Raw genomic sequence first — 23,847 nt, forward strand, 5'->3', positions numbered from 1 at the left:
AAGCCCTTCTCCTTCCTACAGTCCTCACAATCATACTCACCCCTACCCCTTTCCCAACCCCATTTTTCCTACGTCGTTTCGTCAATGCGTTCTGCCAGCCCAAAGAATACGCTGTCGCGATGGGACTCAATTCCATTGGTGTCTTGATGATATCGAGGTTCACGCCCGGAATCAGCTGCCTACTCGGACTTCTGGTCCTGTGGAGATCTGTGGCGAAAAGGAGATATTGGATAGGGGCGGGGGTGGCAGCGGTTGTAGGGATAATGAGAGCCGGGGTCATGGTTTGGACTGTTTTTGTTCTTGGATGGGTAGCTTGGGAAAGTACATCGTCAATTCCTCCTCAACAACGGATATACTCACTGACGCTTGTACAGTTGCTGTGACTGACAGGGAAAGAAAACAAAGAGCTTATAGCTATTACCCATATCTGTTTACGCTAGTCATATGGTGGTTTGTATGGCGCCAACAAAACATTCCATTGGGTGCGCTACTTGCTATGAGTAACAGGTCAACAGACAAAGCTGACAGATATAAGACTGGTCTGGGTTTGGTGACCTTTATCCTTTGATGCTACTCACGCACCCTATGTTTCCCGTCTTGGCGCCATATAGCCCTCGTACGCACCCTTTCTATTCTCATCCATCGGTCTGAACAACAAATGCCAATCTGACCTGTCATCAAAGTCTTACTGAGGAAACACCTCCGATGGACCCTTCTTTGGGCCTTTGCAACCCTCTGCACATACGTCGTTTCGGATAATACCCCGAGCAGAGCAGGTGCTACCATTGATCAATGCCTTCCCCTCATCATCCTGCGCCTGTTTCTACTTTTCATTGGTGGTAAGCCTGAGAAGTCTGCTCCGGAGGCTGAAAAGGAGGATGGGGATGAACAGCGTGCGAGGGCTGCAGGTCGAGGGTTGGAAGCTCGAGAGCAGGTCAAAGGCGATACATCCTCGGAGGAAAGACGGCCGCCGCAGACAGCAGGGACCGCAGAGGAGGGCCATAGGAGAGGACAAGGATCGCAGCAGCAAAATATGGGACGGATAGAGATTGGGTGGTATACCTTGATTAATCTTGTAGCAGGCTCTCTTCTTCTCGTCATAGACACACAGAGCAATAGACATGGACACTAGTCCTCTAAGATGAAATCATATAGTCCATATTATCTTACACTGGCCCACTGTTATAGACTGAAATGGATATGCGGAGGATGGGAGACGTCTTGGAAAACTCGGGCGCCTTGATGAATGAGGAGAGAGCTTTGGATTCGAGGTCTGAATATGACTGGGTCAAGGATCGTCTTTTGTTCTTTGAAACGGCTGAAGCTGGGCAAGATTTTGGGAGTAAAACTATGCGCAAGACTTTTTACCTCTCTTCCAGCTGTGCTGCACATCCTCGACATACTCAAACACATCTGGTGACTCATCTCCTTGTAAGAAGAAATGACCAACGTCACTATCTCGGGCATAATAGCTTTTATATACCAAAACTTGTTCAAGCCTCCTTTTGCTCTTTTATTTCATAATTTCCTCGTCCTTCTCATCGCTCAACGGCTGAAAAATCATCTCCTCGACTTGGGTGTACATGAAAGGCTGAGCGCTTTAAACATAAGCGCTCGATCATGTAAGCGTCAAGTTGGAATTATTTGGTCGCCAAAGTTGGCAGCTTCTTTGGGGCAAGGGCCACAGGATGTCAATGCGCTCATCATCGGAGAAGTTAATGGACATGCAAATCGAACTGAGAAAGCTCTTCCCATATTAATGGACAGCGATATCGAGACCTGTGTTCCAAGAGTGATTCCCTCTTAAAGCAAGAGGATGTCGAGTTTGTATGCGGACCTGCATAGAGCCCGGCATTCGTCAGGGCAGCTTGATAAGTCTACTCAAGGATAATATTGAGCATTGATGTGAATGCGTCGATATTTGTAACCATGTTGTCGAGATATGGTTGCTACGTAGTGGGTTATTCGATAACGGAGGACAGTTGAAGAGACCTGCATTTTCATGTTGAGTACGTATTAATAGGTTAACAAGGAGTCGTAAGGCGGCAAGCAAGGGATCAAACAGGCGGCATTATAGCCAGTCGACTGATTATTTGTGCTGACCTTTGACAAACAAGGTCAATGAGTCGTCTTCTGCGTATCATCCGCAATGTCATGGGCTGTGCGTGAGGGCGATATCGAGGAACGTTTTATTACGATTAAGGCACTCATCGAGGTACATATAATTATCTATGCGTCCACTGCTGGACCGATCAGCAGGAGCGCGCCTCGGTTCCCAGTCTGGTTGTTGTCAGCCTTGTTCTGGTAAAAGAATTTGTCCCCCTAGACTCTTTACGACTGCAATGATGTTGGAGGATCTTCCGATCTGAGGTCGACAAATGCAGAATTATGATATTTGAACGCAGTATATAGGACGAAAGACGAATAGGTGAAATAGCAAAAAATGACGACGACGAACTTCTCTTTGGACCACATGTCCGGACTAGAAGCTAATTAAGCACAGCTCACATGTCCTGATGCGGCATGTAAATAGAATATTAGGAGGGCAAAGGAGGCGATGAGATCAAGATTTGAGATGCCGCATATGATTCGTACTCTATACATACCAGCGAACGACGAAATGCCAGCACGACAGACTGGCCAGTCTCATCTTCTTCGCACTCACTACGCTGCTTGGCCTTCCCACCAGTCCCCAGGATCACATATACCCAGCTTGGTGCAGCTACCATGACTGTGACACCCCCGCCACCTCACTCTGTTGTTCTTCTGCAGGCCCCCGCGGGGAATTTTGCTCGCCTGTTTCCAGTTCGCCATATCATCTTCGATCAATTAGTCCTTGAAGATCCAAGGCAATACTGTACCCTTTCAAGGTCGACATACAAAGTCGCTATACACTTACTCCCACGCAAACTCACCATCACGAATAACAACTATCAAAAGGTTTTACCTGGCCTGGCAAGCAAGAGCGGCCGTGAGCGCCTGGCGTTGATTCATTTCGAACACCTCATTTTAGCGACCACCAATCTTGAACTCCTCAAGTCTCTCCAGCTTGAAACCGATTGCCCCGTTTTTGCTCGGGTGTCCCAATTGGAATTCGTCGAAAAATTCCCCTGGGGTAGACTTGGCGACATCCACTACGAACTAGGTACGGAGAACATCGAAGACATCCTCGCTCGCCATATTCCCGCAAAGGTGTTTATTATCAATATCAGAAATCCCATCACGCAGGGTTATGGCTACGGTCCGGCTCTTGATAGGATATCAATGCTCTTAGCAGCATTCGTTCGTGCTCGTGGCAGCTGTTCCTCCGAGGGGCCACCCGTGGTCTTTGAATTGTGCTTCAGATGCAAACACCGTGTGACGGGTTGGTCAGAGAGGAGAGCAAAGGCGGAGATACGAGCGCCAAGAATGGGTCAAATGGATGAAATAGTGCTGCGAAAATGGGTGTCGTTGATGATCGCCTCACCGTCCGAGGAGATTTTGAGAGAAAGTCTCGAAACGTGCACGATACCGTATACGGATGATTATCCAGCCAATTGGAGCATGGACACAAAGTATCGGATAACCCTGCAATAAAAGGTTTGATAAGCATGTTGGAGGAGAAGGGGGACATCGCCATTGAGGTCGGTCTCCTCAGACAGGTCGATCCAGTATCAATCATCAAACATTTCCTGTCTTGACATGAAATGCGTAGGGGGCCAGATGATGGAAATTGGGAACCTTTATGAGTCTCATGAAAAAAGTCCAGTACATAGAAGCACGATGGGCCCCAAGAAAGTGACGGGCAGAGGAGTGGTAGTGAAGAAAAGAGAAAGACGGCGGGGAGATGAGGTGTCAGGAAAATAAGATGAAGGTATCTTAATTGAGAGAAGAAACAATTCAAAGATATACAAGATGTAGTTCTAGAAGAATTTGCATTCAAAGCACATACAATTACGGGAGTAACAAGACCTCTGTGCCAAACAATTATATCCGTCTCGACGAACTTGTAGTTTGCGCACGACGTGAACGAATTCAGGAACCTCATATGATGGGGCATGAGCGGCGGGGCCTGGCGAATTTAAGGGACACGACGTCATCCGGATCAGAATCCGTCCCGATCCCATCGATCCGCATCGTTCGGTGTCTTCGAGCTTCAAGGAAGTGTCACGGGGGATAAGAGCATCTCTTCCTCAGACATCTCCTTCTCTCGACAATTCCCCATCCCCAGTGTCCCTTTCATCGGACACTCCTTCCTTCCACGCCTTATTCGTTTACCATCCTTCCAACAACTCGCTCATCATCCCACTATGACTATCCTCGACTCCCTCAAACCAAGCAACATCGAGATCCCCAAGCCCAAGGCTGTCCTTCAGGGCGATGGCAAGAAGACTCCCAAGACACCGCAAGATGAAGCCATTTCATTCTTCTCGAGAGAAGGAGATGGTGAGCCAGTGCAGGTCTGGGAACTGTCGTTGGAGGATGACGGAGGCCCTAGTCCAGAAAAGAGTGTGAGCCTATATGTTCGGTGCAGGACATGTGAATGACCTGGCTGACATACACACAGTACATTCGACTTCCGCCTCCCTTCAAGCCGTACGTCTTGAGGTTTACTCTTCAGCCCGGTACGGATGTCACTCGCAATGGCGTGCTTAAAAGCGACTTTCCGATGGACGGGGGCGCGTTTAAGCGGGATGACTGGAAAGAGCGAAAGTTGCCCTCCAACCTGAGCAAGTGAGTGCTTCTGGTGCATTGTAGCGTTTAAGAGAGCTAATTCAGATAGACCTATCGAGGTCGACCTTCCGATTTCCGCTCCCGGAGCATTCTGCTACTTTATCGAGTATGACTCGCCCGATTCCACCGGTCGAGTTCAAGGCCGAAAAGGCTACTTTAACGTTGATCCCATCATCACTCTTCCTGCTCGTACCCCATTCTTCCCTCCCGATACCCCCATCACATCTGGCCCTCTGAAAGATGAGTCTTCAGGTGCCATCCTTCCCAAGGACAAGCAGCTCAGTCTTGATGGTCTTATCATCATCTCTGTTCTTGCTAAATGGATGGGCAAAACTACAGAATGGGAACCATTCTTCGCGGAAGCTAGCAGAAGAGGCTACAATATGCTTCATTGGGCGCCTCTTCAACAAAAAGGCATGTCTGGCAGTCCCTACTCTATTCAAAACCAACTGGTCTTTGATATAGACCTTTTGAAGGACTCCAAGGCGAAGGATGGTGGGGTAAAGGAGGTTGAAGAAGTGTTGAAGTTTGCAAAGGAAAAGTACGGATTGGGGGGTGTCACTGACGTGGTGTTAAATCACACTGCGTATGACTCGCCTTGGTTGCAGGAGCACCCTGAAGCTGGTAAGTCGTCACAAAGGGGAGCGATCGTTAGCTAAGTCAAATGTAGGTTATTCACCATACAACACTCCTCATCTCGCCCCTGCTCTCGAATTTGAGGATGCTCTGCTTGGCTTGACATCAAGGCTCTCGTCCGTTGGTCTCCCCACCAACCTCAAATCCGAATCCGACCTCCAGGCGTTAATCCCCCACATCAAATCTTCCATCGACGACGCCAAATTGTGGGAGTACTACATCTTTGACGTCCAAGGTTCTGAGCGTGCTGTTGCCGATTCTTTGCTCAATTCCAAGCCTGAAGCGCCCAAGCCTTGGGAGGGATCTTCCCTTCAAGGCAAGTCACTCAATGAACTCGCCGAAATTGTCAAGTCTTCCGATATCATCACTTCTTATCGCGCTTACTCCTCTCGGTACTGCACCTCTGTCCCTCCCGCTGTGGCTGCAGGATTTATTCAAGCTGCTTACCCAGGTGATTCGGCAGAGAACCAAGCCAGTCGATGGGGCAAGATCTTGGATGTGCTGAATGTGGACCTTTATAAGGAATGTAATGAGGATATCCAGGCTGGTATCGATGGTGTTGTGGGGAGGTTGAGATATACTAGATTGGAGGAGGGTGGACCTAAGCTTGGAGAGCTTACCGAAGAGTGAGTTGTATTTCAACTGCCATAGGCAGTAGTTAACAAAATCAGGCGGGCGATCCTGGAGCGCTACTTCACTCGAATCCCCAAGAACGACATTACCAAGAAACACCCCGAGAATGCCCTCGCTGTCGCCAACAACGGGTGGATGTGGGCTGCTGATCCTCTAAACAACTTTGCCGAATACCCTTCTAAAGCCTACCTCCGCCGTCAGGTCATTGTCTGGGATGATTGTGTCAAGCTCCGATACGGTTCTCAAGCTTCTGACAACCCGTGGCTATGGCAGCACATGATCTCCTACGCCGAACTTCTCGCTGGGATGTTTGATGGTTTCCGTTTGGACAATTGTCACTCTACCCCGTTGCCCTTGGGCAAGGCCATCATCGACGCTGGTCGACGAGTGAACCCGAATCTCTACGTCATGGCTGAACTCTTTACTGGAAGCCAGGAGATGGACTTGAAGTTTGTCAGGGAGTTGGGTATCAACAGTCTCGTCAGGGAGGCTTACAACGGCAACACTGTCAAGAACTTTGCGGATCTCCTCTGGAGATTTGGTCTTGGGAAGCCTGTGGGTTCTATGGACGTTGCATGCCTTACATCATCAGGAGAAGTCCACCTTAGCCTTTCATCGTCAAAGTCCAGCACCCGTCCGGCGCTTGTCACCCCTCTTCAAGGCTCTGTGCCCCACGCAGTCTTCTATGACCTTACCCACGACAACCAGTCCCCTCGAGACAAGCGAACTGCTGAAGATGCCTTGTCTACAGGTGCTCTTGTGACCTTTTGTGCTGCCGCTTTGGGATCCAACAAAGGTTTTGATGACCTCTACCCCAAGCTACTTGATCTGGTCACCGATAACAGAAAGTATGAAGTCATTAGTAAGGAGAAGGAGAAGTCTAGCGGTATCGGTAATGTCAAGCGAGTGTTGAACGCCCTTCATGTGGAGATGATGGAGGGTGGTTACTCTGAAGGCTACGTGCATGAGGACGGCGAGGTGAGTTTCATGATCGTCGTGCAAAATAAAAGGCTGATAAGAGTTTCAGTACCTCATGATTCACCGAATTCACCCCGTCACCCACAAGGGATACATGCTTGTTGCTCATACGGCTTACCCGGGCTTCAAAGGTCGAGGATGGGGTTAGTAAAACTCGATGTACAGTAGGGAGATACCACTGACTTTGTGTACATTAGTCAAACCCATTAGACTCGGTCGAACCTCTATCTCATATATCTTCGGTGCCTCTATCAAGACCCGCTTTGAAGAATGGGAGGACGACCCCTCTACTCATCGTGGCATCCCGTCGACCCTTACAGAGATTGGCCCCCCTGAGATTACCAAAGGCATTGAGAATGGAGAGGAGTATCAAGAGGTTGTTGTGCCAGAAGATTTCGCTCCCGGAAGCATCATGGTCTTTGCTACTCAGATGAGCGTGAGTGAACTTTGTGATATTTAGTCACGCTTGGCGACTGACAGCGTCTGCTTCTATATAGGATATTTCTGGTGATCTGGATGCGTTCTGCAAAGAAGGTGCTATAGATGCTATGAGCCAACTGGACTTGGTGGACCTCAACGTCATCCTCCACAGGGCTGACGGTGAAGAGCAGGATGCTACCGGTAAAGCTTCCACTACGTACCTCTCCGTTTTCAGTGTACTGACCCTTTTTATCAAGGTGGTGATGGTACTTACACTATCCCCAACTACGGCGCCATTACTTTCTGCGGTCTTGAAGGCTGGATGCACCCCTTGCGAGAGATCACTAAGAAGAACGATCTCGGTCATCCTCTCTGTCAACACTTGCGAGAAGGTACTTGGGCTTTTGACTATGTTGTAAACAGGTTAAACAAGTGAGTCATTGCCGCAGCCACCGTGAGAACTTGCTAATATTGATCAATAGGCAAACCTTTGATCTCCCTCGCCTTGAGGCTCCTGCCAAGTGGTTCGCTTCCCGCTTCGATCAGATCAAGGCTACCGCCCCTTCTTTCATGCGCCCAAAGTACTTCTCCCTCGTCATCCACGAAGCTTACAAGGCAGCTCGCCGAGCTGTTGTTGAGCAATGCTCTGAGTTTGTTTCTTCTGGCCATTCGCTCACTCACAATCTTGCCTTGTGCTCTGTGCAAATGTATGGCTTGGTGAAGAGTGCCAGCTTGGATCCCGGAAGAGCTGTGCCAAGTCTGGCAGCCGGCTTGCCCCATTTCGCCGCTGGTTGGGCTAGATGTTGGGGACGAGACGTCGTAAGTCGTCCTCTGAACGAACGTGAGGTTAAGGTCGCTAATCAATGTCATAGTTCATCTCTCTTCGAGGTCTTTTCCTTACTACTGGTAACTATCCAGCTGCTAGGGCCCATATATTATCCTTCGGCAGCACTCTCAAACACGGCTTGATCCCCAACTTGCTCGACTCAACGCGAAATCCCAGGTATAACTGTCGCGATGGCCCTTGTTAGTAGCGAGTCAAAAGACATTCCTGCCCCTGCTAATGATCTTGACAGGGTGGTTCATTCAAAATATCCAGGATTACACCCATATGGCTCCCAACGGTTTGACCATCCTCTCTGACAAAGTCAAGCGCCGATTCCCTGCGGATGACACCTGGGTTGCTTGGGATAGCCCCAGAGCGTACGAGTATGAAAGCAGCGTCGCTGAATTGATCCAAGAGATCTTGCAGAGGCATGCAGAGGGTATTGAATTCAGGGAGTACAATGTAAGTAAAAACCTGACGTTATCTGGACTTCAGGCAACTGACAGTGATTAATCAGGCTGGGCCCAACCTTGATATGGACATGCGCGACGAAGGGTTCAACCAGAAGATTTGGGTTGATTGGGAGACTGGAATCATCTTTGGTGGCAACAGATACAACTGTGGTACCTGGATGGACAAGATGGGTTCGTCTGAAAAGGCAGGTAACAAGGGCCTTCCTGCTACCCCCCGGGATGGTGCTCCCATTGAGATCACCGGTCTACTCAAGAGTGCCCTTACTTGGCTTGATAAGTTGAGCAAAGGTGGCAAATTTCCTTTTAAGGGCGTGAATGCTTCTGGTGAGTGTCTAAATATGCTACGCAGGTCCGGGCTAACTTTTTTCTCAGTCAAGGGCAAAAAGCGTCTCGTGACGTACAAAGAATGGTCTGACCTCATTCAAGCCTCTTTTGAGAAGCATTACTACGTTCCCAGCGACCCCGCTGAAGACGATAAATACGTTATCAACAAGGGTTTGGTCAACCGCCGGGGTATCTACAAGGATGTATTTGGAACTCCAAAGGATAGGGAGTGGAGTGACTACCAGGTGTGTATCTTTCAAATCAATTCTTCTTTACCATACTGATCATTTATCGTGTGTCAGCTTCGATGCAACTTCACGCTTCCGATGGTTGTCGCTCCTGAGCTTTTCACTCCTTCCAAAGCCATTGGCGCTTTGAGTATTGCCGATGCTGTGCTTCGCGCTCCTCTTGGTATGAAGACCCTTGACCCTTCTGACAGCCAATATCGAGGCGACTATGACAACTCGAACGATGGTACAGATCAAGCCATTGCCAAGGGCTGGAACGTGAGTATAGCTAAGCGAATGATTGGAACCCAGCTGACGGCGATACTGCAGTATCACCAGGGCCCTGAGTGGGGCTTCCCTCTTGGTTGGTTCCTCATGGCTTACCTCAAGTTCGACCGTCTCGCTGGTGAAGGCAAATCTGTAAGCTTCACACCTGAATACCTCTGTGTATCAGTGCTGACCCTCTTTTTCTGACAGAATCCCACCAAGACTATGCATTACATCTCCAATATCCTTAGGAATCTCGCCCGCCACATTGAAAGTGACCCATGGCGAGGCTTGCCGGAGCTAACCAATAGCAGTGAGTGTCCTCCCAGGTTGTTTTTGGTTTGCCTTTTACGCTGACAACTACATCAACTAAGATGGAAGCTTCTGCTATGACTCCTGTAACACTCAGGCATGGAGCGCAAGTACGATTCTCGATGTATTGGAGGAAATGCACAAGATTGGGAAGAATTAGGTACCGAAAAGTGATTGTAAAAATGCCAAAGATGCTTAATGACTTGTGAAGGGAAGTAGGAAGACCAATGAGAAAAGCTTGTTTTCAGAAATTTCTTAGATGTATTGCATATGGACTTTGGAATGAATATCAATCCCCAATCTGTTATAATTGAGATGGTCAGATACTACTGTTGTTGCGATAGTCTTGCGATTACACTCCAGGCGTCTGCTCGAGAATATCTTTATGTTGCCATGCCCTCCCTCTATCACAGCATGGTCCGTGACAATAAAGAAAGCGTGCTTCACAACATCAAAGATGTCAATGATCATAATCGCAAATCTCTCCGATACAACCAACGCCTTCATATTCAGGAATAGGCCTGGATCAACCTGGAATCTCATCCGGTGCAACGTTCCCAAAAGTCATACACATGACATGGTTGATGCGCCTCTCAGATGTTGGTCTGCGTCTTGTGGAAGTGACGCTGGACAGCAATATCACTAACTCCCGTCGGTCGCCTAACTTTGGAGCAAAAAGTCGCCATTGACGAAGACAGTACTAATGGTGGTTCTCTCTCAGCTCACACATGCTAATAAACACGTCTCACAGAAGAGTTATCGATTAAAGATTTCCTCGTCTAGCTAATCTAGTTTGCACATCAGAAGAAGGCTAGCGCTCCTCCCTTCTCCTCCAGGTAATCCAACCACGATACCGTATGTCCTGTTTTATCCACATGTGCCCATAGATCCTCCAAAAAGCTTAACCCCTCCTCGAATCCTTTTTCAGGAGCTTTAACCCACCGCTGCCTCACGGCTGCTCTCTGCGTTTCCAAAATTGCCGCTGCGCCAGCTAAGAATAGAGGGAATATTTCTGATTTTCGGCATGGCTGAGGTGGAAGATCGAGGAGGATGTCCCATGACATGGCGCGAATTGTAGGGTGGAGAGGGCCAACGTTATGGAGTCGTTGGTAGAGGGTGATCATCGCAGCTCGTGACCAGATTACCGGTATGAGCGGGTCGTCAAAAGAGGCTTTGAGGGATTGTTCCAGTTCTGCTAATTTGGACGGGTCCACATGATCCTCGACCGAGAGCATACAGATATCGCTCAAAAAGTGATGAGCGCGTGATGGAACGCCCAGAAACATTTCGCTATTGGTGACTTTGTTTGAGTCATAAGGCATTAGCGTGAACCTAGTCCATCATGTTAGGATTAATTATGTATTAGGAAGCTTATGATCTTACAAAGGGCGTCGTTGCTTGGTACATATACAGTGGCCAATATCTGCTTGCGCGAAAGTAACAAGACCCGCTTGGTCAGTATAAGCCCCGTTCAAATCAATGATTATGGGCTGCGGGCCGAACACAGCTTTGACTATGGATTCTCCTATTAATAAAGGGCCATAACTAGCAGCACATCCAGCTACAGTGAAGTTGTACACCTCTGCATGATTGGGTCAGTGGTCATTCATTGGAACATAGACGCGACTCACGAAGATCACACACTGAAGCCAGAGCATCCGCCAAGGAGAACTGACTCGGATCTCCAAGCATTTCCATTGCCAGAATACAATATACTGGACCCAGAGTTTTGCTATGGGCATTTGCTCGTAGCTTGAGCCCTTCCATAACTGCTCCGCGAGTACTAACATTCAGAGAATTGTCCTCTCTTACCCCTCCCAGACCGTAAGGAGGGTTCCGGAAAGAATGTGGATCGGCAAGCTCGGATTCTTTGGGAAGCCATGTACCTACATGATGTCAGCAAGATTGGGTGATAATTAAGGATGAACGTGTTTACCTTGGTATCTACGGTCTGATGCAAGTGTCAGTTCAATTTTGATCAACAGACAAGATATACGCACAGCCTTCCACAATATCGAGTATACTACTCCCATAAGATGTTGTCGAAGGCGGTTCTTCCACCGGAAGGTGCTTTTCACCTTCTTTAGAAGTAGCAGCGAAACGGAGTTGGCCTATCAGGCAGGCGGCGTACAGATCCATATCGTCCGCTAAAGCTCCAGAAAGCCAGTCCTGGCCGGTCACAGAGACTCTCGGCGGTGGCTGATTATCAACAGTGTTTTGAGGATCATTCAAAGATAGAGATGCGGGCAGCACTTCTCCTGGAAAAAGGAACTTTGGACCGGGCCCAATACTTTCGCCAGTAGACAAGGGTAATTGGCTCAATGTAGACGCGGATGTTGTTGGCCAAGTGGGAATCGTCGTTGGCGGGACTCCATTTTCAAGATTATTACGGTCTGACCCTTGATTGGTATCAAAAGGCTGAAAGAGGCTGCTGATGAACTCGGATAAATCGGTGGACGAGACTGTCACATCTCGTGGAGGAGAATAGGGGATGGCTGTTGTAGAGGCAGTCTCTGTAGATGGTCCTGCCGATGGCGTTTCAGAGTCTGATGCTTTCCCGGCAAGAAGATTGACGTATTTCAATCTTTCTTCACCAGGCCGCTGCACACATTGGAAGCCGCTCCTCCGGCTAGCATAACATTGCAAGTTAGCATCGAAGATCTCATGTCGGGTACTTACCATCGATCGCAAGAACCATCGACGAAGTTCTCGTCGCAACGCTTATGTCCTGTCCAGTCCAAACTGTATAAGTACTTCAACATCAACAGGGAACAGATCTTGAAATACTTTGACGACACACTAAGCATCCTTTTCGACTCCTGCTGTGAGCTTTTCGCTGCCTTATCCGATCAAGTCCTGATGTTCTTGCTGATGATCGGTCCTCAACAATGGATCTTGTGAGCGTCGTTTCCTCGCTGCTGCTTTTGGCCGCCATTTTAATTAGGTGTCTACCAATGGCTGCCTAACGAACTGCTGACTGGCGCGAGTTATTGGCAAATATATTCTGAGATATTCACACATGCATCACTTCACTGTACTCCGTTTTATTTGTCAATCTTCGTTCCTTGGCCTCCATTGGGGCGTGACGCTTCCGAAAGTCGGAGGTGTGTTACGTAAACACGGATCAAAAGCACCTTCTTGCTCTATAGCAGTATGTTGTGTGTAAGCGGGCAAGTTCTGGACAGCGGTGTATAAAGGTACGCATGCCAATCGAACATTACCACGACTGGGTCTTGTGAGTGAGATTTAGCCGAGCGAAAATAAGGTGGTATATACGTTACGTAACCAACGAACGTACATAAGAAGACTTGTTGATCGGTTTGCATCATGCATGATGTGCGATTCAATGGCTCGCTGCTGCCGCTGGTTGCACCATCCACGTACTATAGTACGACCTGAGAACGAAATTGTAAAATATACCATATAGGGCAAAAGGACACCTTATCTGCAAGTCACTTAAGATTGTCACAGATTAACTTCGCTCAATCACAGTCAGGCATTCATCTCAACTCAACATCCAGACTGTGGAAGAACAAACTTGGCGATGGTTTCGTAGGTGGCCATGGAGCCAACAGGGCATAAGCAATAAACAAACGCTCGAGGAAAATGAGATAAATCAAATCAGCCATGAAAGCACCTTTATGGGAAAGTACAAATTGTATCTCAAAACGATCTATTTCAACAAATCAACATAACGACATGAACATCTACCCTCTCATAGGTACTGTGAATACAAACAAGGGAAGTTAGACTGAAAAAATGGGGAAATCTGCCGGTGAGCGTCAGGACGACATAGAGGATGAGAGCCTGGAACTGAGAAGGCTCACTCTATTTCACAATAGGCGTTTATCGTGCTCTATACGTTTCGAGACAGTGTTTCTACACTCCATGAAAGAGTCCGTCAGTCCGTCTTTGTTTTTGTATCATGATAAACTTGAACAGATCTCTCACAAGTGCTTCCTCGCTCTTGATCTCTTCACAGGTCCATCTCGCGAAACTTTGCTTGGCAGATTCTGCTTTTGAAGGTGTGTTAGATGTTTCCATTCCAGCTATGGGGAAAAAAAGACCCCCAACTTACCTGCTCTGATCTCATTATTCAGATATCTCTTGCCCCTCCAACTTCTCCTCTCGTACGCTTACAACGTATTTCTTCTTCCAATCCCAGGCAATGGTGTCGTCATACAAGAACTTGAACCTATCCTCCATTCCATTTTCAAAGAAATTTTCCAACTCCTCTCTTAGGTCTTCCTCGCTCCTACCCAACAAGCGGGGTACGACCCACTCTCTCAGCATGTACAAATCAGCCGAGACCTTGCTCTCTCCCTGTACGTCCCAGTCCACTTCCCTATATGGTCGACTATTCTTTCCGCAGTCTGATGGATGGAAGACCCTGAAAGTGATATGACTCGCACTCTTCTCATGGAAAAACACCAATAAAAAATTCGTGAGTCGTCTCAGTCGACTGAGGTTATCGTCCCTGTTTGACCATACTTGTTCTGTGGGGAAGAGGCAGAGATCGAAAGAGATATGGCATGGAGGGATATACGATGGGAGAAGAGCTTCGAACATCCCCCCAGGACCATCATATGGCTCCCAGAGAGAATGCCCAAAGTGGATATGTTCCAGTCTGGAGAAAAGTGGCCTTGGCAAGCTCGAAAGTTCGAACAGATCGTGTAAAGCCGCTCTCAGAGGATCTCCTCTCCCATTCATTCCTATCTCAAGCCTCTTCACATGGCTTAATGCCTGGGCTTTGTATCCACCAGGAGAAGTGACGCCATAGAGAATTTGTTTGACGTTGGTACTATCGATCGGAAGGGTGTGGTATAGTTTGGGGAGGAGGTAGTTGAATATGGATTTGGAGAGAGTGAGGAGGTGGAGGGGATTAATTTCGCGGAGGATAAGATGGTGGACTTCGTGGATCGGGGCAAGTGTCGTTAGAGGGATATATGGAGTCTCGGGCATCTGGGTGAGTTTGGTGAATTATTGTGTATACTGCTGCTCTTGAGATAAGTGTGTGTGGTTAAGAATCATGCTCAGAGTGCACAATGGAGCTTTGACTGAGTCAAAGGTCTTTTCAAGTCTTTATATGCAGCATCACAACGCGACTTCGCGTATTCTTTATCGTGTGGAGCCAATGTTGTCCTCATTCGGGGCCTCGGTAAAAATGTGGACTGTGGGGTCGTAGACAAACGTCAGCCGTAATAAGCTTGTCCAGATCCCAAATACTATCCGTCATCCTTTTGCGTGCGACGTGCAATAATTAATGAAGAGATCAGAGATCAGATGGCAAAGCGAAACAAAATCGAAAGGGGTTTGATCGCATTTCCTTCCTTTTCCTTTCACATTTCACTCAAGTATCGAAAAAGGGCAATGGATTTATAAGAAAAAATCGCTTGTCAAAGGCAAAGGAGGAGATTGGATTTGGGCGGGAGGGGGAAGTGACGAAAACCCCCCGCCGATGAGGAAACAAGGTTCATCGCATTCAGGCACGGTGCAGATAAAAGATATGGGCGGAATATCCAAAATGAGGACTTGGGAGTTATCAGCGGGAGTTTTTGTTTATTATTGATTGTCAACTGATAGATCCTACTGGTGCTGGTTGTTGGCGCTTGAGGACTACTACTGCTTGGGTACATAGTACATACATCTCTCCTTTATGCCATGACCACCAATAATATGTCTTGCAAAAAGTGGCGACTCGGGAAGCTTCCTCTATGTCGGGTCCTGACTCTCTATCCATATTACGTAACTTCCCTGGTCTCAACGCATTCTTTTTACCCTCCGTCCTCCACGCACTGCACTCGATGACGTCGAGTCATCTTTCCTAATAACTGTCTCCCCTCCTTGCAAACTCATTTCCTTTCATCAACATACGGTCCGCCTTCTGATGCGGTTTATTCTGAAGGCGGGCGATTAACCGTCCAATTTGCTCCTAGCCTGCCTTGCGGACGAGCAACCATATTCTCCATCCGGGGCTGGAGTAAAATGTGAGTAGTTTAGATAGATGACTAGGCAGTCTTTTTCGTTCAGATTCTATACCCTACGTTAATTCTCTTTGTAGCTTTCAGGTATTTCCTCATCACTATCTTGTACACTGCTCTCTGAGACTGTTTGTACGAAGGTGCTGAGTGAATACCAGTTCAACAAGTAGGACGGGCGAGAAGTTACATATTCCTGCCACTCAACGACACAGCAAGAAGTCACAATGAACCCACCCACAGAGAACACTGTAACCACCACTACTACCAAGGAGGCCGCCAGTCGAAGCACTACCCCTGTCCCTGGGAGGACAACCTTCGAGGAAGCTGACGGCGATTGTTGAGTAACTGTGGTAGCGGGGGGAGAATGGAGATTGCGGGGACTGCGGAGTAAGATAACCATGATGTCAGATTATGTCAACAATGATGTGCTTATAGATTAGCGAGGTGTATACCTAGATATCATTTAGCTTGTAGTGGCGAGCATAGAAATATATATAGTAGGTCCATAGTAGCTTGGTAGCGACCTGCTTTCCTCTATCTGACTCTGGTTAGACAAGAGCTAAGCGTTGGTACCAGTCCTATAGACCCATAATGCTTCAGCCGCCGACAACACGGTCCTGGCTAGTGCCAGATACCGAGTGACCCGCCTCCAGAGGGAGCTTGTAATGGTGCCGTCCTTGGTTGGTCTGGAGATAATGAGATTTTGGTCGACAAGGCCATTGAAAAACTGTCCGACAACCTCCAAGACGAACTCGCGCGTGCTCAGTTCGAACCGATGAATCTCAATGAACTCATTGACTGGGCTACCGCGCTCGACAATCGTCTTCGTGCTAGGTCAGCGGACAGATCTAATTTCAAACCCGACCCTTCCAAAGTCCATCAACCCAAGGCTCGTTCTCTCCCACACAGTTTGCCTCGCGCATCTCCTCTCCAACCTTGCCACACCGTCAGTCCAGTCATCTTCCTCCACTCCTACAAATTTCAGCTCTTCTCCTTCTCGCCCTCGTATCCACCAGGTCCGGCGGCAAGGGGAAAGCCCCGAGGAAGAGGAGTGGGAAGCATCAGTGTGGGCAGGGAAGGATACCGAGGGAGCCGCAGGGGCTTCGGCTTCTGATAGCCAGTGAGATACCTTGCTGAAAGATAACAGCCGAAAGCTTATTATCATATAACAGTCAGCACACCCAGCATGTCGGTCCCCAGAGGAGGAAGAAAGAGCCCAGAGAAGTAGGAAAGTGCCGGTGGAAGAGCCTGGGGGTTAGTAACAGGATGTATAGCTTGCCCCAAACCTGCCAGAACTTGCGATCATAAGAGAACTGATAGTCAGTAAGAGAGCAACCGAGCAAACAGGAAGTATGTCACGAGCCTGCACGAAGTAGAAGAGATCGTAGGAAGTTACGACGCGCTTCAGATAAGAAGGTCCAGCTTGACCTCCGGAGAAAGAACTGGACCTCCAGCTGGACCTCGAGGGATATAGGACCTGACGGAGTTGACGGATTTGCGCGGTCTATTTATGGGTTCGAGTAGTAGAGACTGACGGAGGAGGAGGAGAGAGAAGCAATTATCACCGCGTTTCATCTCACCATGAAACTTGCGTCCCCTAAGGAAATAAGGAACTGCATGCATGTACAGGCACCTTCGACGTCTGCATCATCTTCCTTCCTTCTGCCTCTCATTCCAAATCAGGCCCAGAATCAAATTCAGAACAAAGTGATGCTGCACAAGTAGTATTGTCCCGATGAAAATGGCGACTCCTCGATGGCTGTGGAGATAGGAGGTAGGTTGACCAGTGCTCAAGTTTATTGCATTAGTACATTATTGGGTTCAGATGATGTGGTCAAAGTCTATAGCAACAAGGATGAATGGTCACTTGGGTAATCAGCGGCAATGATGCAGCAGACGCAGCAGGACGGGATTGATATGATGGAGAGTCGTCTTCTTACAGAGAGGAAGGAAACTATGTGATCTGCTGATCTTAGTTGGCTTGAGATCTGCCTTGTTTCTTCGCCACTGATGTTACTGGGTATGCTCATAATGTCGCCACTGTCTCACACCACTTGATGCACGATACAACACAATGCAAGGGACAAAGATCGATCTTCTCGAGCCGTCATCATGTATGGATCCGGATGTAAACAAAGGCACAGAATTTAAGCTTCCGAAGTCCTGGGCTAAGTAAGACCCTATATATATTCAGGGGAGAAGCTTGTTTACGGATGTTTGTGGATGGTCGATTGGTTGAGAACTTGAGAGACCGCGTCGTGGAGAGGTGGAAAAAGAAAGGTTTTTTTGGCTGGCTTTTCATGGGGCATGCGTCATCTCGGCCAATGTATGCTCTGCGCTGCTATTTTGTAGTATCTGCGCAGTATCCCAATATTAGAACAACATAGACTGGTGGGAAGATGCAAATACGATATTTTGGCCGATCCCGGCACTTCCTTTCACCTTTGCAGCGTATTCTTCTGTCCTCTTTGTATTTTCATCTTTTCATCATCCGCCAGCGTTCCTTCCTCGACACTCCTTCCTTAACCACGCTTTCACTTCTAGTGCACCGTTTAAACCCCACTTTACGACTTCCAACTTGAACACATTCTTTTTAATTACACTTATCTTCTCTATAAAAGGCCCAAGTTTCGATCATCACCGTCCAAGCACTCGTCACCAACAATCATCATGCTCAAGCTTGCTCTTGCCACTGCGGCAACTATCGCATCCATCCAAGTCAGCGCCACCACCTATCCTCTGAGTGACTCTTTCTCTGGCACCTCATTCTTGTATGTTGTCAACCAGTTCCGAGCCACCCACAAGACTCGCGACTGACGACCTATTAGTGACGGATTCCGATTCCCCGCCGAGACTTATGACAACACTACCAAGTAGGCCATCGATAATCTTCCAAAAGGCTCCAGACTGACCACACACAGCGGAGACGTCTTTTGGGCCACCGCCGACAACACCTCTCTCCTCTACGTCAACGACAACGACCGTGTCATCATCAAAGTCGACAACGAATCTGATGTCGTCTACCTCCAGAAACGATATGCTCCTAAACTACTCAGTCAGAAGACTTGGGATATCGGTACCGTTTGGGTGATGGATGCTGTGCATATGCCTTATGGTTGCAGTGTCTGGCCTGCTTTCTGGACTCGTGAGTTCTTAGTTATATGAAGGAATGCAGGATTCTGATGGTGGCGGTAGAGGGACCTAACTGGCCTGCTGGAGGTGAGATTGATATCTCTGAAGGTATCAACCTCCGTACCAACAACATGGTTGCTCTCCACACCACTGGTGGGACGTAAGTGAAACCACCATCTCCTTTTGTATTACCTATCCTAATACATCTCCGTCTACAATAGCTGCACGATTTCAAACTCATCTTCCATGTCCGGCTCAATCACATACGACAACTGCGACATATCCCAAAACTCAGACTCGGGATGTACAGTTAATGACACCAACACTGATTCGTACGGTGCGGGCTTTGCAGCCGCGGGTGGTGGTGTGTTCGTTGCCGAGTGGGCGACTGATGGGATCAGGGTTTGGTTCTTGACTGTGCGTCATTCCCTTTCTTTTATGCATCCAGAACTAACGAGGCTATAGAGAGACGCCGTCCCCGACTCTTTGAGCGTTAGCGCCTCTTCCATCGACACTTCAACTCTTGGTGAACCAGTTGCCCTGTATAGCTCTGAGACTTGCGACGTGCAGAACCTCTTTGGCCGTAAGCCCGTACTGTCATTCTTCCCCTTCAAAAAGCTGACCATCTTGATAGCTCAAACTCTTACTATCGACATCACTCTCTGTGGCGATTTCGCCGGTAACGCCGATCTTCTCGCGCAGACTTGCGGTGCCCTCGTAGGCGATAACACTTGGTAAGTTTCGTCCTTTCCTCATCCAACTCCTTTGTCCAGCTCCTTTGTCCAGCTACTTTGTCCAGCTCCTTTGTCCAGCTCCTTTGTCCAGCTCCTTTGTCCAGCTCCTTTGTCCAGCTCCTTTCTGTATCGCCACCCAAATCCTGCGTGTCTCCTGGCTGACCAATTCACCTAGTTACACAACCTACGTCGTCAACAACCAAACATCCAACCTCGCTCAAGCGTATTACGAGATCAACTATATCAACGTTTACTCTTCCAACTCTTCTTCCAACGCGAGTGCGACTTCTACCGCTAGTGCTGGTGTGTCTACTTCTGCCACTTCTGGATCCGGTTCTACCGCTAGCGCCAATGCGAGTGCGAGCGGGAGCTCGAGTGGTGCTGGAAGGGTCGAGGCTGTCCTTGGAGGCTTGTTGGGTGCTTTACTGTTTGGCCTTGCAATGATTCTTTAAGATGAAACCTGTTTAATAATTGGAAAAATCAGTTCTATAGTTATCTGATCAAACCATCTTGATGCTAACATGTTAGTATCACATAGAAAAGTACGATTATGTACACTATATTGTTGAATAAACCGTGCAACACTATTTCGGAAAGATGGACTTTTCATGATGTATTCGGATTTTGACTCAACTAAGTACCAGTTGATGCGAATCCATATGTTGTTGATACCATATTGTTATTTATTCGAAACTGTCATCTGTCGCTTGAAAACCAAAGATAGAACCAATGCATACAGTGATATAACGAAATGCTAATTTTGTGTTGCCAAAATGGTACTTAATGCGTACAAAAAGACTTCCTTCGTCCCTTCTCCACCCCGTCTCCTTCGCGCCTCAACCTTCTCGCTCTTCCATCCTCCGTCAACTTGGCTTCTTCCTATTCAGAGACTTTTGATTATTGTTCATCTCGTTTCTTCAAAATGGCATCCGTCACAATCCCTTCCCTCCCCCACGCTCCATTCCCACTCCCGCTCTTCTCATTCCCACTCCTAACATTTCCACCAAGACGAGGGGGCATACCCTCCCTCATCGTCAATCCTGGTGTTACCGTCCCCGATCCCGAACTCTGCATCCCGTGGCCTCTATCGACCCCATCGTTCAGACCGGTTGCAGTACCAGGAGCCCCGTTACCGCCGATAGGTCCCGGCCCAGACCAGGTAGGCGATAAAGGCGGAAAATCACCAGTATAGCTTCCGCGTTTCATTAACCCACCTATCCCTGGCCCTGACCCTGCTCCTGCTCCTGGGCGACCATCATATCCTGGATGAGCGCCCATCCCATGACCGTGCGCTATAGGTGGCGTAGAAGTTCTCCGCCCTGGTATCCCTCCTGCTCCTGTTACCGACCCTGACGGACTCGCAGTACGTCCCACCACATCGATTGGCCCCGCACTAACGCCAGAACCAAGGCCGATTCCTCCGGTTGGCGAAGATTTTTGTGCTAAAGCCGAAGTAGGCGCGAGCACGGCGCGAGTTACAATACTTGCCAAACTAGATCCTTGTTGAGAAACAGAGGCGGATGTGGATTTGTTGGCTGATGCGGAGGATGAAGGGGGAAGGGGCGGGAAAGCCGGCGAACTAGGACTGGAGCTGGATGGTGAAGAAGATGTGGCGGCGACGGCTGTTGCTACTGCTGGGTTGGATGGGTTCGTAGACGGAGCACTAGATGGTGCAATTGTAGGTGGGATTGGCGCGGGAGAAGAAGTTGCAGAAGGTGCTTGGAACGGACGAGCCCGAGGGTTGGGAAGGTAAATACGGTGCTGAAGGGATGGAGGCATGAGTGCGGTCGTGTGCTCTGCTGGCGGTGTATTATGGGCTCCGGGAGGGGTTGGATTCGCAGCAGGAGGGTTATTATTAGATGATGCAGTCCATCCAGGTTGAGGGTTGTAGTTTGGCGGGTGGAACGGTAAAGCAGCAGCGTTCACACCTGGCCTCGTTGTGCTTGTCCCCAGAGCAGGTGCGACTTTCGGAGGTCTAAACCCTGGAGAAGCGTTAACAGGAGGGACTGGGTGAGGAGCAGATGGATAGAAGCCCGTTGTCTGGGTAGGAGAAGGAAGAGTCGGGCTGGGACGAGCACCACCTGATGGGAAGCGAGGTGTGTACCCCGGTGCTCCTTTGGGACGGTAAGCGGGTCCAGCGGCATACGGCCCCGAGAGATTGGTCAATGAGGGGTGAGTGGTAAGTGTACGGCTGTTGTTTTGAGATGTGCTTGAACCTGTGACCGGGGGTGGTGGTGCACCGACGGGACCGAATGGGGTAGGATCGTGAGGATCGTGGTATTGCTGGCCGTACCCAGCGGCATAATATGACATTGTCCGGCTCCGGTTTGCTTTTTCCTCTTCATTCCTCTTCTGTGCCTCTTCCATCTCCTTTTCCAACTCTTCCAATCGCCTCTCGAGCTCTGCCCCCTCTGCCTCTTTCTTGGCCTTTTTGGTCTTAAGCTTTTCGATCTTGGAGATCATCTCGGCTAATTTTTTATCTTCGTCACTTCTAGTTTTTTTGTCACTCTCCTTGGCCTTTTCTTCTTCCTCCTTGACCTCTTTAAACTCTTTCTTGACCTCTTCCACTTCCTCTTTCACTTGCTCCAATCGTTTCTCCAGATCAGCGAGCCCCTGCTCAACCGCCTTCATTTCCTTTTCTGCTGCTTCAGCACCTGCCCATCCTTGCTTCACTTGCTCTTGCAACGCCAACGCCTTTTGCTTTGCTCTCAAATCCATGCCACCAGCCTTTTCAATCCCCTTTTTCACAGTCTCAATCTCAGCCTTCAACGCTGCTTCCCCCCTTTGCGCAGTACGCCGAGCTTCTTTGATCTGGGTTTGAAGAAGTTCTTTTTCGGTATGGGCAGTAGCGATCAAGTGACGCAGCTGAGCAGCTTGTGTATCGACAGCATTCAAAATGGGAGTAGGAACGATTGCCTCGGCGTGGGTAGGGGATGGAGGCGCGTCTGGTGCGGCTTCAGGAGCTTGAGGGGCGGTGAGGGAGTTGGATCGGGACCGGGGGCAAGAACGCGAACGAAGAGAATTCGCTCTAGAGCGAGGGCAAACGGTGGCTGTAGGTGGAGCGGGGATTAATACGCTTGTAGAGGCTATAATGTATGTTAGAAATGTTCATTGGAGACGAAATTACTTACCCAACGCCTCAGTTTCTTGACCTCCCATACCAACAACTCTCAGCTCAATTTCATACTCTTGAGCAGGCATCAACCCATAGATTACAAGCACGGCCCTATCTTTATCCCCTTTTGAATGCGGCTTCTCGTCCTTTTTCTTTCCCGTCGCCTTTCCCGCAGCTTCAGCAGCAGATGCCCCAAAACGGGCCTTTCGCGGTCGTCGACGTGTGATTCCCTGTTCCATACTCTCTTCCATCTCCTCCCCATGTGGCGATGCCTCTGTCTCGTCCTCCCACTCTGTCTCCTCGTCCTCATCATCCATCACATTCGCGAATAGGTTGTTTGATTGCTGCCCATTGACATATACCAGGACGCCATGCCGCAACAGGTCTTTGAAGCTTACAGCGCTATCCTGATGTGAATTCGAGTCGGATTCTTCTTGCTCGTGCTCGTCATCTTCGCTCGGTTCTCCGTGAGTGGATGTTGCAAATATTTGATTCGGGTGGCCCCGTTTGCGGTGACGTTTTCGGTTCTTCTGATTCGGGACTTGGGCAATATGACCATGTGATACAGGTGTATGTGGGTGGCCGTGGGTGCCATGAGCATGATGGGATTGTGAAGGATGTGAATGATGCAATGAGATTGAGGCGGAGGGAGTAAGCGAGAGGGAGACTGTAAGAGCTAACGGCGTGAGGTCAAGAACGGTGAGAGTCAAAGGGCGTGTTTGTGGAGATATAGTCTGCCAGTGGGATGGAGGAGTCATCTTGCAATTGTGATGGCCTGGTGACGAGGTTATTATCCTATCGTGACTGGAACTGGATGAGCGAAAGGCAGCACGGTACTCGGCGACGCACCTTGATTGTCCAACGATGTAAGCACTTCCTGTTCGGCCTAATCTGCTGTGCTCCAGCGTCTCAAGCTGAATATCTGTAGGAGTTCAAAGCTGAGGAAGAGGAATAAATTGAATCAATAAACAGCAGCGAAGGAACGACGGATGACAAAGAGTCGAAAACACCTCATGGACGAGGGCGGACTTGACCGCATCCCCTAAATTATCTTGTGACGTGGAAGATTGGTTCAG

The 23,847-nt window shown here is 48.8% G+C and overlaps 8 protein-coding genes across 8 annotated transcripts in view; 5 read left to right on the top strand and 3 right to left on the bottom strand.

Annotated features, from left to right (window-relative positions):
• Window positions 1-1,132, top strand: part of CNBJ0420 (hypothetical protein) — a gene marked incomplete at both ends in the record, with an annotated part of 1,623 nt that extends 491 nt beyond the window's left edge. Inside the window, 4 exons of the mRNA XM_768171.1 lie at window positions 1-321; window positions 375-482; window positions 536-616; window positions 684-1,132. The exon at window positions 1-321 is cut by the window's left edge and continues 80 nt beyond it. Of these exons, the coding sequence (XP_773264.1) occupies window positions 1-321; window positions 375-482; window positions 536-616; window positions 684-1,132 (959 nt within the window). The remainder of the gene's footprint in view (window positions 322-374; window positions 483-535; window positions 617-683) is intronic.
• Window positions 1,133-2,727: 1,595 nt separating this feature from the next.
• Window positions 2,728-3,576, top strand: CNBJ0430 (hypothetical protein; the record flags this gene model as incomplete). Its single annotated transcript, XM_768172.1, has 1 exon — window positions 2,728-3,576. The coding sequence occupies one exon, from the start codon at window positions 2,728-2,730 to the stop codon at window positions 3,574-3,576; it is 849 nt and encodes a 282-aa protein (XP_773265.1).
• Window positions 3,577-4,289: 713 nt separating this feature from the next.
• Window positions 4,290-9,969, top strand: CNBJ0440 (hypothetical protein; the record flags this gene model as incomplete). The annotated part of the gene is made up of 18 exons (XM_768173.1): window positions 4,290-4,490; window positions 4,547-4,713; window positions 4,763-5,337; window positions 5,384-5,975; window positions 6,021-6,960; window positions 7,010-7,103; window positions 7,158-7,396; window positions 7,458-7,581; window positions 7,638-7,812; window positions 7,863-8,199; window positions 8,253-8,406; window positions 8,457-8,668; window positions 8,724-9,003; window positions 9,052-9,248; window positions 9,306-9,509; window positions 9,561-9,650; window positions 9,708-9,810; window positions 9,872-9,969. 18 exons carry the CDS (start codon window positions 4,290-4,292, stop codon window positions 9,967-9,969), a joined length of 4,782 nt encoding a protein of 1,593 aa, XP_773266.1.
• Window positions 9,970-10,609: 640 nt separating this feature from the next.
• On the bottom strand, window positions 10,610-12,744 carry CNBJ0450 (hypothetical protein; the record flags this gene model as incomplete). The annotated part of the gene is made up of 8 exons (XM_768174.1): window positions 10,610-11,141; window positions 11,193-11,391; window positions 11,441-11,491; window positions 11,594-11,695; window positions 11,810-12,008; window positions 12,180-12,438; window positions 12,489-12,537; window positions 12,597-12,744. The coding sequence occupies 8 exons, from the start codon at window positions 12,742-12,744 to the stop codon at window positions 10,610-10,612; spliced, it is 1,539 nt and encodes a 512-aa protein (XP_773267.1).
• A 1,157-nt stretch (window positions 12,745-13,901) lies between these two features.
• CNBJ0460 (hypothetical protein) lies at window positions 13,902-14,771 on the bottom strand (the record flags this gene model as incomplete). Its single annotated transcript, XM_768175.1, has 1 exon — window positions 13,902-14,771. One exon carries the CDS (start codon window positions 14,769-14,771, stop codon window positions 13,902-13,904), a length of 870 nt encoding a protein of 289 aa, XP_773268.1.
• Window positions 14,772-16,565: 1,794 nt separating this feature from the next.
• CNBJ0470 (hypothetical protein) lies at window positions 16,566-16,904 on the top strand (the record flags this gene model as incomplete). The annotated part of the gene is made up of 1 exon (XM_768176.1): window positions 16,566-16,904. The coding sequence occupies one exon, from the start codon at window positions 16,566-16,568 to the stop codon at window positions 16,902-16,904; it is 339 nt and encodes a 112-aa protein (XP_773269.1).
• A 1,556-nt stretch (window positions 16,905-18,460) lies between these two features.
• Window positions 18,461-20,108, top strand: CNBJ0480 (hypothetical protein; the record flags this gene model as incomplete). The annotated part of the gene is made up of 8 exons (XM_768177.1): window positions 18,461-18,561; window positions 18,619-18,663; window positions 18,712-18,935; window positions 18,986-19,082; window positions 19,144-19,339; window positions 19,388-19,505; window positions 19,557-19,656; window positions 19,832-20,108. 8 exons carry the CDS (start codon window positions 18,461-18,463, stop codon window positions 20,106-20,108), a joined length of 1,158 nt encoding a protein of 385 aa, XP_773270.1.
• Window positions 20,109-20,553: 445 nt separating this feature from the next.
• CNBJ0490 (hypothetical protein) lies at window positions 20,554-23,529 on the bottom strand (the record flags this gene model as incomplete). Its single annotated transcript, XM_768178.1, has 2 exons — window positions 20,554-22,742; window positions 22,788-23,529. 2 exons carry the CDS (start codon window positions 23,527-23,529, stop codon window positions 20,554-20,556), a joined length of 2,931 nt encoding a protein of 976 aa, XP_773271.1.
• Between the last annotated feature and the right edge of the window lie 318 nt (window positions 23,530-23,847).

This window comes from Cryptococcus neoformans, chromosome 10, assembly GCF_000149385.1.
Source record: "Cryptococcus neoformans var. neoformans B-3501A chromosome 10, whole genome shotgun sequence".
Lineage (NCBI taxonomy): Eukaryota > Fungi > Basidiomycota > Tremellomycetes > Tremellales > Cryptococcaceae > Cryptococcus > Cryptococcus deneoformans.